Source organism: Panthera pardus, unplaced genomic scaffold (genome assembly GCF_024362965.1).
Source record: "Panthera pardus isolate Hobbes unplaced genomic scaffold, ASM2436296v1 HiC_scaffold_10, whole genome shotgun sequence".
In the NCBI taxonomy this organism is placed as follows: domain Eukaryota; kingdom Metazoa; phylum Chordata; class Mammalia; order Carnivora; family Felidae; genus Panthera; species Panthera pardus.
Window position 1 is genome coordinate 19,590,926 of NW_026526655.1, and position 13,354 is coordinate 19,604,279.

The 13,354-nt window shown below is 55.7% G+C and overlaps 1 protein-coding gene across 10 annotated transcripts in view; it reads left to right on the plus strand.

The window, feature by feature from the left end:
* Positions 1-13,354, plus strand: part of TNS1 (tensin 1) — a 194,769-nt gene that overhangs the window by 95,805 nt on the left and 85,610 nt on the right. For 9 of the 10 annotated variants that reach the window (XM_053904966.1, XM_053904953.1, XM_053904952.1 and 6 more), the window contains 6 exons: positions 197-238; positions 1,242-1,292; positions 7,364-7,413; positions 9,526-9,697; positions 12,135-12,185; positions 13,097-13,219. In XM_053904966.1, coding sequence (XP_053760941.1) covers positions 197-238; positions 1,242-1,292; positions 7,364-7,413; positions 9,526-9,697; positions 12,135-12,185; positions 13,097-13,219 — 489 coding nt within the window. Of the gene's footprint in view, positions 1-196; positions 239-1,241; positions 1,293-2,217; positions 2,382-7,363; positions 7,414-9,525; positions 9,698-12,134; positions 12,186-13,096; positions 13,220-13,354 lie in introns of those variants that run through there. The other variant, XM_053904968.1, reaches the window with a different exon arrangement.

Genomic DNA, 13,354 nt, shown 5'->3' on the forward strand with positions numbered 1-13,354 from the left:
TTACGTTTTCCAAACTCTGCCTCCCAAGCATGGGGCTAGCCAGTTACGTCTGAGCCTTGGGTCGGCGGCATGGGTCCTGCTTCATGAGGCATTCTGCCCCTCAGGGCCACCAGCCCTGGGGAGAGAGCCAGCCTGAGACCCAACCTGTGGCTGTTCGCCCTGAGGCCTCACACTGTTTTCTCCCTGTGTTTTGCAGCCCATCAACCCTGAGAATGCCCCGAAGAATGTAGCCGACAAGGTGAGTGGCAGCAGGTGTGGGAAACAGTCTGGGCATAGTGTGGGAAGCCCAGAAAGCAGAAGGTGGATTTGGGGGAAAGTGAACAGATGTGTTTGGGGACATCTTTCTGGAGTAGACTTGGGGAACTTGGGGGGAAGTGATGGGCTTGTGGGTCACGTGGGGACCTGGGCATCTGACATCACTTACGTGTTCGGAAATGGATTGCTAGGGAATTAGGGAGGCAGGTGGGAGAGGCCAGTGGTTAAATGTGGGTTTCTTTATTAAATATGTAGAATGTGAGAAAGCCGGGCAGATGTTTCCAAACAGAACTTTCTGACTTAGCAGAAAGACAGACAGTTTTCCAATTTCCTCAAGGCTGCATGAGGAGGAAGGGAAGAGAGTGGGTGGGTCCCAGAGTGTGGAAACCGAGATTAGCAGCTGAGGGGGATCTCCTGGCAATGGCCGACACGTAATAATGGGCTTAAGGTTGGAGGGCTTGTGTTCAGATCCTGCCTCATCCAAGCTGCTTCTTTTTTTTAAGTTTATTTATTTACTTTGAGAGAGCAAGCAAGCAAGAGAGCAGGAGTAGGGGAGGGGTGGAGAGAGAGAATCCCAAGCAGGCTCCACACCACCAGCACAGAGCCCGATGCTGGGCTCGAACTCACAGACCGTGAGATCATGACCTGAACTGCAACCATGAATTGGACGGTTAACCAACTGAGCCACCTAGGCACCCCCTTCATTCAGGCTTCTAATTGTGTGGCCATTGGCAATTCATGAGCCTGCCTGTACCTCACTTTTCTTACCTGCAAAATGGGAAGAGGAAAATTATAAAACAAATGAGAGGGTTGGTTGGCTCTGAGGGGCTTTTAGTGGACAAAGAAATGCTAAACACACAACTAAGTTGCCTCCGAGGCCCATCTGCCAGCTCCCTCCTGCCAATCCCAGTAGGTGAAAAACGAGGGTGCCCTTTGATTACTTTCCTTGACTCCCCTCTCTGACTGTGTTTTTTCTCCATCTCCAGGGAGAAGGAGCTTTCCGGGGTGGAAACACACGGAAAAGCCTTGAGGAAGACGTAAGTATGGGGATGGGGAAGGGAAGGGTTTGGCTGGGCTCATGGTGCCCCAGGGGGATTGGAGGTGTGGATGATGTATACTACCTGCCTTGCTGAAGCATCCTTTACCTCCTTTCCAGAAGGACAGGCAGGGGTCTCTGAGTGCTATGGCTGAGCAAGGGAGGAGGGGTTGGAATGGTGAACAAGCCCCATGGACTTACATACTGGACCTCAGTCTTGGCTTTGGCTCCCAGCTCGGCTGGATCCAGAGCTCATTTGCCCATCACTTTGCCAGACCTCAGTGCTCCAGGCTGGGGAGGGAGGCAGCAAGGGTGTGCTGTGAGGTCTGGCTCGGTGATGAGCAGGATACTGGCAGAGCTATAGCAGAGGGACTAAGGACAGAGGCGAAGAAGGACTCCTGGGCTCACAGAGGGTCATCAGACCTTGAGGAATTACAAGCTCTGCTTCTTTGGAAAAAAGGGGTCTTTGCAAACGTCAGGATCTTCTGTGTGGCTTCAGTGCCATTGATTCTGGAGGAAGAAGCTAGAAGCTGGGCCCGTTGACCCCTCTGGGCTCTTCCTGGTGGGCAGTTTTGGTGGAGGTCAATGGGCAAATTGCTTAAATGGAGAGACCCCTGGGAAGGGCAGAAGGGGCTCTCCTGGGACCCTGCTCTGAGCGGTGCTCGTGTCTGGGCTTGTCCTCATGTGCCCGGGGTAGACACCCCACACAGTCGGGCCTTTCTCTTTCTTCCCCACTCTCGTCTGACAATTTGCCCCTATGCTGGCCTCCATCCTTGCTCGCCTTGATCCACAGAGGAACAGGGAGTGGTTTTGGCGGTTGGCACAGGGGGAGCTGTTGATGGCATGAGGCCCTATCATCTGACAGCTGCCTGACCCGCCATGGGGAGGGCCCCAGAGGGAGGTGCTCAGGCTGCAGGAGGCTCCTGCAGGCGGCTGCCCTTGTGTGGTGAGCCCGTGGCCACGGCCACATTGCCCTGGGGCAGCCCTTCATGGCCAGCCCTGAAAGGCAGAGGCGTCCCTGGGGCTGTACGACCTGTCCAGGAGGAGCGGGAGCATGCCTCTTAAATTAGTGGGGAAGGCTCTGTTCAAGGTACGCGTGGGTCCTATGGGCACGGAGTGCACATGTTGGGGAGGGACTCTTGTCCAAGTTTGCGGTATTTTGGGGGCTGAGATGTGGGTCAGAAATTAGGCTTTGTGTGTACCTACTGCTGAGGACGAACTCAAGTAGTGCACCGAAAGCATATAATATATGCTCAATAAATATTAGCCATTCTTATTACTGTTATTTTGACCAAGGGCCCGGAGCTGGATTGAGTACTTTGGTGATCCCCAGACACCACCCCTATGGTGGATGCTATGGTCCCATTAAAAATTTTTTTTTTAATGTTTATTTATTTGAGAGAGAGAGAGAGAAAGAGTGAGCAGGGGAGGGGCAGAGAGAGGGGGAGACAGAGGATCCGAAGCAGGTCCCGTGCTGCCAGCATAGAGCCCAGTGCGGGGCTTGAACTCACAAACCATGAGATCATGACCTGAACCAAGGTTGGATGCTTAAGCGACTGAGCCACCCAGGCGCCCTTGGTCCCTCATTTTTCAGATGAGGAGGTAGAGACTTGAAGGGGCTCAGTGAATTGACGAGTACCTTCCCCACCCCTTCCTGGGTTTGCTGCTCGAATCTGGTTGTACCCTGCTCTCCCAGCCCTTGGCCAGGAGATGATGTGTGAACTAAAGCCTTTACCTGACGGCCTGGGCACACTTACGGCCAGGTCCTGATGCTGCTGCTTCCCCCAGCCCCAGCCTGGGCCAGACATGGCTTGTCAGGGAAAGCTGCAGCAAGAGGGAGTGAAGTTAGACATCATGAAGAACTTTTTGATGTGATGGTGGGTATGACCTTGGTCCCAGGAAAGAAAGAAGCGGCCCTTTAGTTGGGACGGGAGGTTTTTTTTTTTTTAGAAGGAAAGTTTGTTGATTTGGGATGAATGCGCGTGTGTCTAATGTGTGCCAAGGTGGGTAAGGGTTGTGTCCTGTCTGGGTGTGGGAAGAGGGCTGTGACTTCTGGCGTAGCTAGTCTAGTCAAGGGAACGCTAAGCGAGCGAGCGGATTCTAGAATGGCCTGTGTGCTGCAGAGGAGGGAAAACCTAGTGTCTAAAGTTCCCAGACACCTGTCTCAGGTTGGGTGATCCCAGGGTCTTTGGTCCATGCCCTGCTCAGCCATGGGGGACCCCCGCAGTCTGCCCCGTGCGAGGAGACCTGTGCTAGAGGCGGCACGGTTGCGGCCCTCAGCCTAGTGCCGTGCTGTTGGGCCTGTTTGTTGAGCTGTTTTCCTGTCTCTGGCCCGTGGCCCAGGACTCACAGGGCCGGAATGGCTGTTTTCCTCCAGCAGGGCTGGTGTGTAGAGAGGTTTGTGGATGCTGTGCTGTGTCGCACTCTGTTTTGGAAAAATCCAGGCTGGTGGGCAGGAAGGAGAGAGGAAGGGGTGTGGCTGGAGGGGCTGGTGGGGGCGGGAGGGGGTGGCCACGGCCCCCAGAGGAGAGGTAGGAATGGGGACGGGCCCCTGACGTAGATTGGGCACCAATTTCTGGCTGCCTGACGTGGCCCCTGGTGTTTCTTATGGACCCTCCTCCCTACTCTGCCCCCTGGGGACTAGGGCTCAGGAAACGGCTTTTCTTTTGGTCCAGAGCTGTTGTGTTTGGTCTGTGGACCTCAAAGGCAGGCAGGACTCTTCCCACACAGTTGTTGCTCTAAACCAACCCCACCCAGGTCCTGGGGTTCCCGCTCCTTGCTGCATGGTGGAGAAGGTGGTGGCAAATAACAGAGCCTAGGGCCACAGACCTTGAGCCACTCAGAAGTGTCCGAGTGGTCGTTGGCAGTGGGGACCAAGGCAAAAAGAGTTGGCTGGATCTGCAGGACGAAGGGTGAGGGTTAGATACTAGGAGGAACTTCCTGGTAGAGAAGTAAGACACCGTTTTGGTGGGGGGGCTGTGGAACTTCCTTTCATGCTGTTCTCTTACTGAAAGCGAGACCGTGGTTCGGTGATGACTGTAGGGGAGCATTCTTGGTGCCTAGGGAGTTGGATCAAAGTTGTATTATTGATCTCTGTCCTGGGAGAAGCGGGAGGGGGAGGTAAAGCCGAATGGGCAAAGGGCTTTGAGAGCCCCAGAGAGGAGAAGAATGGGATTACAGGCTGACAGAGAGCTTCTTTTTTCTTTTTAAAATAAAATCTTTGTAGTACTTTTTGTAAAGCCCTCTGGTAGTTTCCCCTGGGGGCTTTAGGTGGAACAGGTGAATCACATAAGATCACACGAGCACTGTGCTATACCCATTTTACAGACTGGCCAGTGAGACCCGGCAGCAGAGTCTCATGCCTGTTCTTGAAGAGAACAGCTCCAGTATAAGCTCTCTGAGGTCAGGGATTTCGCCTCCTCCGGTCCCCAGCGCCTAGCACGTTGCCTGGCACACAGCTGGTGGCACTCAGCGAGGGTTTTTGGAATGAGGGAAGGAGCGTGATGACGGACAGCAGAGATGACTGATCTCTCAGGGGGCTCCCAGCCTCTCAGAGAGGGTGTGTGTGCTGAGGCGTGTGCTGGGGGTGCCCATCTCTGGCCTCATGTGTGAGGTCACCTGTGTGTTTTGGAGCATGAGGCCGTGCTTGCTCATACCCCCTGCCCCCACAACTATGTGTGGTTCTTCACGTCCACGAGACTCAGGCTTGTCACCCGTGTGTCTGCTTTCTGCCAGCGAGTGTCACATGTCCTCGAACTCTGCAGAAAACAGGAAGCCCCGTCAGTTAGAGGACGGCCCAGTGATTCAACAGGGGATGACCATCCAGCTGTTCCCGTCCCTGTCATCTGGTGGGGTCACGGTCCAGGGCAGCTTCCTCCCCTGCTGCCCCTTCCCTGGCTGGCCTGGAGCAGAGCCGGCTTGGACTTTGTCTTATCACCTCTGGAGGCGGCACGGCCAGACTCTGTTGGGGCCAAGTTTTTATTTATCTTCCCTGGCTTTTTTGGGGTGGGGAGGTTAAGGAATGTGGAGTGTTGTAACTTTGGGAAGGGGGTGGAGAAACGGGATCCAGCTCTCCTGCCCCGTTCTTCCTTTTCACCCCTGTGCCCGAGGAGGCTTCTGGCTCCCCTTGGCTCCCCAGTCCCCTCGCCAAGCTGGCCTCAATATCACGTCTCCCTGCAGCTCCGTGAGCCCAGACCCATGGCCCTGACCACACCACAAGCCTCGGCTGCAGCTGTGGCTTCCAGTTGTTCGAGGCAGCTGTGGTGGCCTCCTCCAAAGTGGCTGTGGATCAGCAACAGATGAAACCCGAGGGTCTATTTATAGCAGGGTGGCCCCGGGGCCTGGAGCAGGGCCTGGGGCCTGGGGCGGTCCAGCGACTCCTCATCAGGGACCAGTGAAATCAAGACGGATGAAGTGTTGGGTCTCTGTGTTCCTCTGGGCGGGTAGTTTTGGAACAGCCTGGTTTGGGGCTTGAAAAGCAAACATGATCCCTCTTACCCACGCCCCCCCCCCCCCCCCCCCCCCCCCCCCGCCATGCCTGACTCATGCAAACCCAAGTTGTCAAGGCCAGGGGGCTGTGGAGACAGACACTTTCCTCCCCAACAGCCCCACTTGGCTCTTCCTGCTGCTACTGCAGAGGCTGAGTGGTTCGGAGCTGAGCTGTAGCCCACGCAGAGGGGGCTCTGGGTGCAGCCTTCTCACGGGTGGCTGGATGGAGACACCTCCTCTTAGTGGGGCTGCCCTGACTTTGGGCACTACCAGGAGCCTGGCCTCCAGGCTTCTCTGCCCCTGCCTTGTCGGCCCTGCAGGGGCCTGGAGGCGGCCGAAAGTGGCTGCTCTCTTCAGGGCCCCAGTGGTTAAACCCAAAGTCTGAGGGTGAGTCCTGCCAGTTGTCAACTTCCCCAGGACTTGGGGGTGAGTCACCGTGCCTCAGTTTCTCCTCTCCCTGGTAGACTGTGGTCCTGTCTCCTCCAAGAGGTGGTTGCAACTTGGTGGTGGGGAAAGGCTGGTTTCGGGGAGGCACAGGGATGTTTGGAAGGTGCCGATGGGCTCGGAGAGCCCTGGCTGGGCCTGGGAATCTAGAAGTTGGGTGGTCGATTATGCATCACGTGAGGTGGCTGACAGGTGGGGGGAGAGGTGATGCAGGGCTCTGTGTCTAGAGGTGAATGTTGGTTGTATGTGTAAGCACCCTTTTAATTGTACTAGATGCAGTAACAGTAACAATAAAGAAGTGCCTTATATGCATACTCCTTTTAATCTTCAAACAACTCCGTAAGGATTGCCCCATCTTACATGTGACGTTACAGAGATCCAGAGCATTGAGTACTCCCAGGTCGGCCGGCAGGGTGACCCTTAGCTTCCATCACGGTGCCATCGGGTCGTCTTGGGCTGTTTGGGACCCGAACTGGGGTCCGTTTGCCTAAATTTGTGCCGGTTGACAACCCTCGAGAGGGGAGCAGGTGAGGGGGTAACCCAGTGGGAGGTGGGTCCGTAGGAGGGTAACTTGCTGCCCAGCACTGGTCTCGGTGGGTACACGCCGCCCCTGGCTGCTCTCAAGCCACAACTTCTGCTCCAATGGCTCCTTGTCGCTGCTGTGAAGGGGAGGATCGCGGGATGGTGGTGGTCAGGGGGTCAAGGTTCAGAGCAGGACAGAGGCTGCTGTCACCGGTCTTTCCTTCTGTCATGCTCGCGGTCGGTATTCTCCCCTGGGGGTTACGGTTACGGCATCCAGGGAATCAAGATGAAATGTGTTTCCGTCCATTTCGAAACTCTTTTATTGAGCGTGTACTCAGTGCAGATGGCACCAGCCCAGACATTTCTCAGCATCTGGGATTTCTTCCTTCCCTGGGGAGGGAGAGCTGGGCCCTCTGGGGGCTCGCATGCACACTCACAAGCGCTCGGCCTTGGTCGCTTTTGGCCTTAGGTTGCTGTGTAGCCTGGATGTTAGGGTGCCTGCGCTGCAATGTTGGCCAAGAAATAAGATCATCTGTGTTTGTCCGCAGCCCTGATGCTCCTGGGGACATCTCTCCGCCAGCCTCCTCCATAATGCCGCTTGTCTTTTCTCTGTCCTAGGGCTCCAGCAGAGTCACCCCGAGTGTCCAGCCCCACCCCCAGCCCATCAGGTATGCCTGGCTTGTTGGGGGGGGGTGGCTAGGGATAGGGGTGCCGCTGTGAGGTCACTGTGGGTGTTTCCAGCATATCATGCTTTTGGGTGCCTGAGACCGAAGTCATAAAGCCACAGGTAGGGAGCGTGGGCGGATGCGCAAGCCACAGAGAGAGGATGCGGGTAGCTGCATACCCTTGGAAATGGTCATGTTTTGAGTTCTAGCTCGAAGCTAGGCCTTGAGGTGGATTTTTTTTTTTTTTTTTTTTTTTTTTATGTCCCTGCACGATCCCATCTAGTCCTTGCAACAACCCTGCAGGGTAAGTATTTTTATTCCCATTTGGCAGATGGAGAAACTGAGTCTCAGGGAGGTGCGGTGACTTGTTACAGGTCATGAGACCAACAAGAGGCAAGACTTGGGTGTGCCTTCGGGACTGGCTGGCATCATAGTCTATCTAGATCCAAGTCTTCTCTGTGGGCAGGGTTTTTGATGTTGAGGGTCATTTAGAAAAGGAAAGTTCTCTATCTGGCTGGGCCGGCAGGGGCTTGGGGCAGGGATGCACAAGGACTGGGTGCCTTGCTGATCTGTGTGCAGGTTCTGTGGTTTTTCTGGCTTGGGCCCTTCCCTCTCTGCCTCACCTTCACCTCTGAGGCTCCTGAGACAAGTGAGAATCTGCCTCCAGGGAAATGCAGCTCCAGCCAGAGAGGGCTGGTGTGTAGCTAAAGCCCCCAGTGGGTTGTGGCCGGGCTGCCAGCTGCCCGCAGACCTGAGCAGCCCCTTAGAGAATCTTCTTCCCTTACAGCTGAGAACCACCTTGGGGTGGGTGGGTGCAGGGTGCGATGCTGAAGTTGTCCAGGTGGTGGCACCGTTCTGCCTTGGACCCATCCCCGCCTGCCCAAGGCTGCAGTGAGAACCTTATCTTAGGGACAAGGAATGGCCCGGCTCAGAGGTCAAATTCAAACTGGGCTCCTTACCACAGCCCACTGGCCCCTCTACCACTTGGCTCCTGCCCTTGTCACCATGGAGAAGCCATACCTCGCCCTCGGCCCCCCCCATCTCCAAGCCCTATATACACAGTTGGGTTCCAAGTTAACCCTGGTGGTATCTCTCTGCTGCCCCTCCTGTCTCACCTTGAGCCTGCTGTAGTGAAAGAGTCTCAGAAGGAAATGTTGCCCACCTTGAATACAAAGAGGAAGTGAGACAATAGGGGGCAGGTGACAGGGTAAGAAGGTATGGTGATAGGGAGGGTGTAAGGTGGGCCTCAGAATGGAATTTCAGTGTCCTGAGACCCATTTCCCCTTCCTGTCAGCTCCCCGGGGGCCACTCTGGGCCCTCCTGCTGGAAGAGAAGCTGGATGAGGTATAAAGGCGTGAGCCCCCGCCTCCCCTCACCCGGTGCAGGGGCTCCCCACTTCCTTTAGGAGCTCAGGTGGCCACCTGCCGCCGCAGCAGTAGGCTCAGCACCCTCTTAGAAATCACGGAGGCTGCAGCCAAGAAATAGCCCTGGAAGGTGGTGGGAGCTGCCAGAGGTGGGGGAGAGCCAGGGAACAAAGGACGGGAGCCGGCCTGCCTCTGGGGAGGGCTGGAATGTGCACCGTGGTCTGGCTTACTGGAGCCCAGGTGAGCTTGTCACCTGAGCTGCCCTTTCCCCTGAGAAGCCTCCCCTCCCATCCCCCTGCCCACTCTATAGCTCAGGAGCAGGGGGAGGGCGGAAGAATGCTCAGCTCCAGGGGCACCCGCCGCTCTCCTCCCTGTACTAGATCCGTCCCAGGATCCTTTGAAAGACTTCTGCCAGACCAGGTGGCCACAGTGTGTTGGAGGGCTGAGCTGGACTCCTGGGCTCCTGGCAGGTTCTGATCCTGACCCCGACCTCTGCGTTTATAGGTTGAAGGCAGTGCCGACAGGATTGATGGCCACCTAGGGTTGCTGTCATCGCTGTTTGGCTTGGAAATGGCCCGAGGTCCTTGCCAGCCTCTGCCCAGCTCCCTTTCCTCTGGTGCTCAGGGAACAGCCAAGCCTCCGGGGTTGGAATTGTGGGCCACATAGAGTGTCTAGGGGGCACAGATCCCTACACCTTGCCCTGAGGACCAGGGTTCTGATCCGAACCCCCTTCTGCCTACTGTGTCTCCAGAAACATGAGTCTGAGCCGGACCACGGAGGACAGCTGTGAGCTGGACCTGGTGTATGTCACAGAGAGGATCATCGCCGTCTCCTTCCCCAGCACAGCCAATGAGGAGAACTTTCGGAGCAACCTCCGAGAGGTGGCCCAGATGCTCAAGTCCAAGCATGGAGGCAGCTACCTGGTGAGGATGGGGCCCAGTACCCCCCGTCCTTTCTGCTCACCACCTCCTCGCTGCTGGTGCCCCTGCCCACCTGCCCTGGGCCAGCTCTTAGCCTCTCTCACGGCCTGAGTCCTCACTCACCCCCCAGCCCAACTTTACTGGGAGGAGTGTGTCTGCGGCTGGAATGCGGCGTCTGGAACCAAGTCACGTGTGCCCATGTGCATGTGTGCGTGTGCGCGTGAGTGTAGGTATATGTGCACGTGGGCATGCGTGTGCTCGTGTGTATGTGTGTGTTGACCAGGAGGACAGAGTAACAAGAATTCATGTTATTGCGTGCTTGCTATGACACAGGCCCCGTTCAATCTGCTCTCCACGTATTAAACTTCATGACAGCGCTAGAAATCAGGTTTTGCTGGAGCACAGAGAGGTGGGGCGTTTGCCTGAGGTCGGGAGGCGGCAGTGCCTCTGAGAAGTCCGAGGGCAGAGTTGTGGAAACGTTGCTATCACGGGGATGGTGCCTGGCCCAGGAGGAACACATCACGAATGTGGATGAGGGGCCCGGGGGTGCTCTTCTCTAATGGCAGAGAGCTGGCATGGGGAATCAGACCTATCCTTGGCCCCAGGGGAGGGCTCAGTTCTACAAGGAGGTGCCTGTGGATTTGGGCCGCACCCACCGACCAGACCGTGCAGCCTCGAGGGGCCGCCCCGATCTGTGAGCAGAGGCCGGCGTAGGGGACTGCATTAGGTCCCTGGGGCTGCTGTAACAGATTGCCACAAAAACGTGGTGTCTTGAAACAGCAGAACTGACTTTCTCACAGTTCTGGAGGCTGGAGGTCCAAATCAAGGTGTTGACCAGGCCATGCTCCCTCTGCAGGCTCTACAGGGGATCCTGCCTTTCCCCTTCCTGGTTTCCAGTGCCCCCCAGCGATCCTTAGTGACCTTGGCTTCTAGCTGCATTGCCGCAGTCTCTGCCTCTGTCCTCACACGGCCTGCCTTCTTTCTTGTGTCTCTCTGTGGGTCTTCTCATCTTATAAGGACACCAGGCATCGGACCTAGGGCCCGCCCTAAATCCAGGATGATCTCATCTTGAGATCCTTAACTACTTACATCAGCAGAGGCCCTATTTCTAAATAAGGTCACATTCTGAAGTTCCAGGTGGATCTGAATTTTTGTGGGACACTGTTGAACCCACCACAGACACGCCTCTCCATCAGCTGTGTTGGGCAGCGTTGAGAGCCCGGCTTCAGACACCAGGGAGTCCTGGGTTTGAGTGTTGGCTCTGCTCTCACTATCTGACCTTGGCCACTTCGCCTCACTAAACCTTAGGTTCTGCATCTGTAATATGGGTCTAATTGTACCGCCTACCTCTTATGGTTGTTGAGAGAACTAAGCCAGCTGCTAGGTGTAAAGTCCTCAGCATTGGGCTGGCAGGTTGGGGACACTCGAGTGGTAGCTGTTGTTAATGTAATAAAGTCTGTACAGTTATAGGGTCCAAGAATGGACTGGAAGCCATCTGGGATCATTCCCAGTTTCAGGAGTCCAGGGTTCTGTGGGTCTCTGCTATGCCACCCTCCCTCTGCTTTCCCATCGCAGGCCGTGTGGTCGCTTTCCTCGGCAGGAGGCGGCACAGTTTTCTTTGAGTTTTTTGGGCAATGAGGTGAAGGTGGAGACAGGAAGTCCAGGGATTGGGGGAGTCTTATGGGACATGGTTAGGTGTCGGAGGGCATCTTCCGGGAAAGGGGTGTCAAGGGTCTGAGAGGCCCCACTCAGGGTGATTTGCACACTCGGAGGGAGGGCGTCCTCCCACAGAGCTGTTGCATTTTTAGGCGGATGAGGTTCTAAAGTTGACACGTGAAGTGGAAACCAGAGATGGCCAAACACTTATCATGTCACACCACCGGATTCCCGTCCAGTGTGGACGGGTGGCACATGGGATGAGACAGGCTGCATCCCCTTCTCACCTGCAGTTTGGGTGTCTGTCTGCTCACTGAGGGTTGGGGCTGAGTGTCCATGTACTTCTTTCTCCTTCTCTTTAATTTTTTTTTGTTAATATTTTTATTATTTATTTTTGAGAGAGAGAGAGAGAGAGCGTGCGCGCAAGTTGGGGAGGGGAAGAGAGAGAGGGAGACACAGAATCCGAAGCAGGCTCCAGGCTCCGAGCTGTCAACACAGAGCCTGACGCAGGGCTTGAACTCACGAACTGTGAGATCATGACCTGAGCCGAAGTCAGATGCTTAACCGAGTGAGCCACCCCGGCGCCTCCTCTCTCCTCTTTATCCTGAGAACCTGTAGTTGAGTGCCTGTTGGTCAATGTGTGGGTCTGATGGGACTCCATTGTAAGCTTATGCATGGATAGAATTTTCACTGGGTGGTTGGGAGGAGAGAGACAGAGACAGAGACAGATGGACAGACAGCCAGCTAGCACCAATTCATGATCTCTTCCTTTTCCTCCTTGTAGCTTTTCAACCTCTCTGAGCGGAGGCCTGACATCGCAAAGCTCCACGCCAAGGTGAGCTGGTGCGGATTAGGGGTGGGGGCTTCCCTCTGCCTGGAAGAGAAGGAGAACAGCGTGGTTCTCCCCGTGGTTCCTACTTCGGAATCTGGGGGGAAGGGCTGAGACACTTCGCAAAGCCTATTCCCTTTCTATGCCAGCTTCCCTTTGGAACATGGAAAATACTGTATTTATGGTTTCTGTAATACACATTGCAGACAGCAAAGCTTGATGCAGCGATTTCCTACCCAGGTCTACCCCCCCACCCCCACCCCGGGTGCACATAGCATCTCTGGGGCGAGACTGGAGCTGTGAGAATTTCAGTCTTATTGAAAAGCATTTTGGATTTAAACTGGCTGGGAATTGCCAATGGCTGGTTTTCACTTGTTCACTCGGCGGGCTGAGTGCCGGGCTTTGCGTGGATATCTGCTCTGCCTCCCGGATTCTGGTGCCTGTTGCTGGGGGACCCTGGGCAGGTGACAGTTCTCTGGGCCTCAGCTTGCCCCTCTGAAAGTAGATGGGCTGGATTAGACGTGCTCTCTTGGCTTTTCCAAGCATGGGTTCTCTTTTAGTTTAACAATCTGTGAGTTAAGCAAAGCTTTGAGGAGCCTGAGGACGGCCATTCAGATCTGCCCTCTGTCCCCTTTCGGGTTCTCTTGGTTGGCCGGAAAAATCAATGGCTTGTGTGTCAGGGCCTGGAAAAGAGCTGTGAATGGCTGGGGGCTCTTCACTTTCCTCTCTGGCCCTGAGCCAGCGTCTCTGGGCCACACCCTTGCCCCCCACTCTGGGTTGTTGGGCAGGGAGGGCGGGAAGCGAGGTTGGCTGGTGGCCGCTGCCCTGGAGCCAGCATGTGGCGTAGGTGCAGCTCCCGCTGCCCCGGTTGAGTCTCTGGGGCTTCCGCCACTTCTCACTCATGACTTTGACCACAGGTCCTGGAATTTGGCTGGCCTGACCTCCACACTCCAGCCCTAGAGAAGATCTGCAGCGTCTGCAAGGCCATGGACACTTGGCTCAATGCAGACCCTCACAATGTCGTCGTTCTGCACAATAAGGTCAGAGCAGGGGCTGCTCTGTATGTACGTGTGCGTGTGTGCATGTACACACGTGTGTGTATGTGAGCATGTGCACACATGCATAGACGTGTCCTCGGGTGAGTGTGTGCGCATTCTCCTTTCTAGGGGATGGTA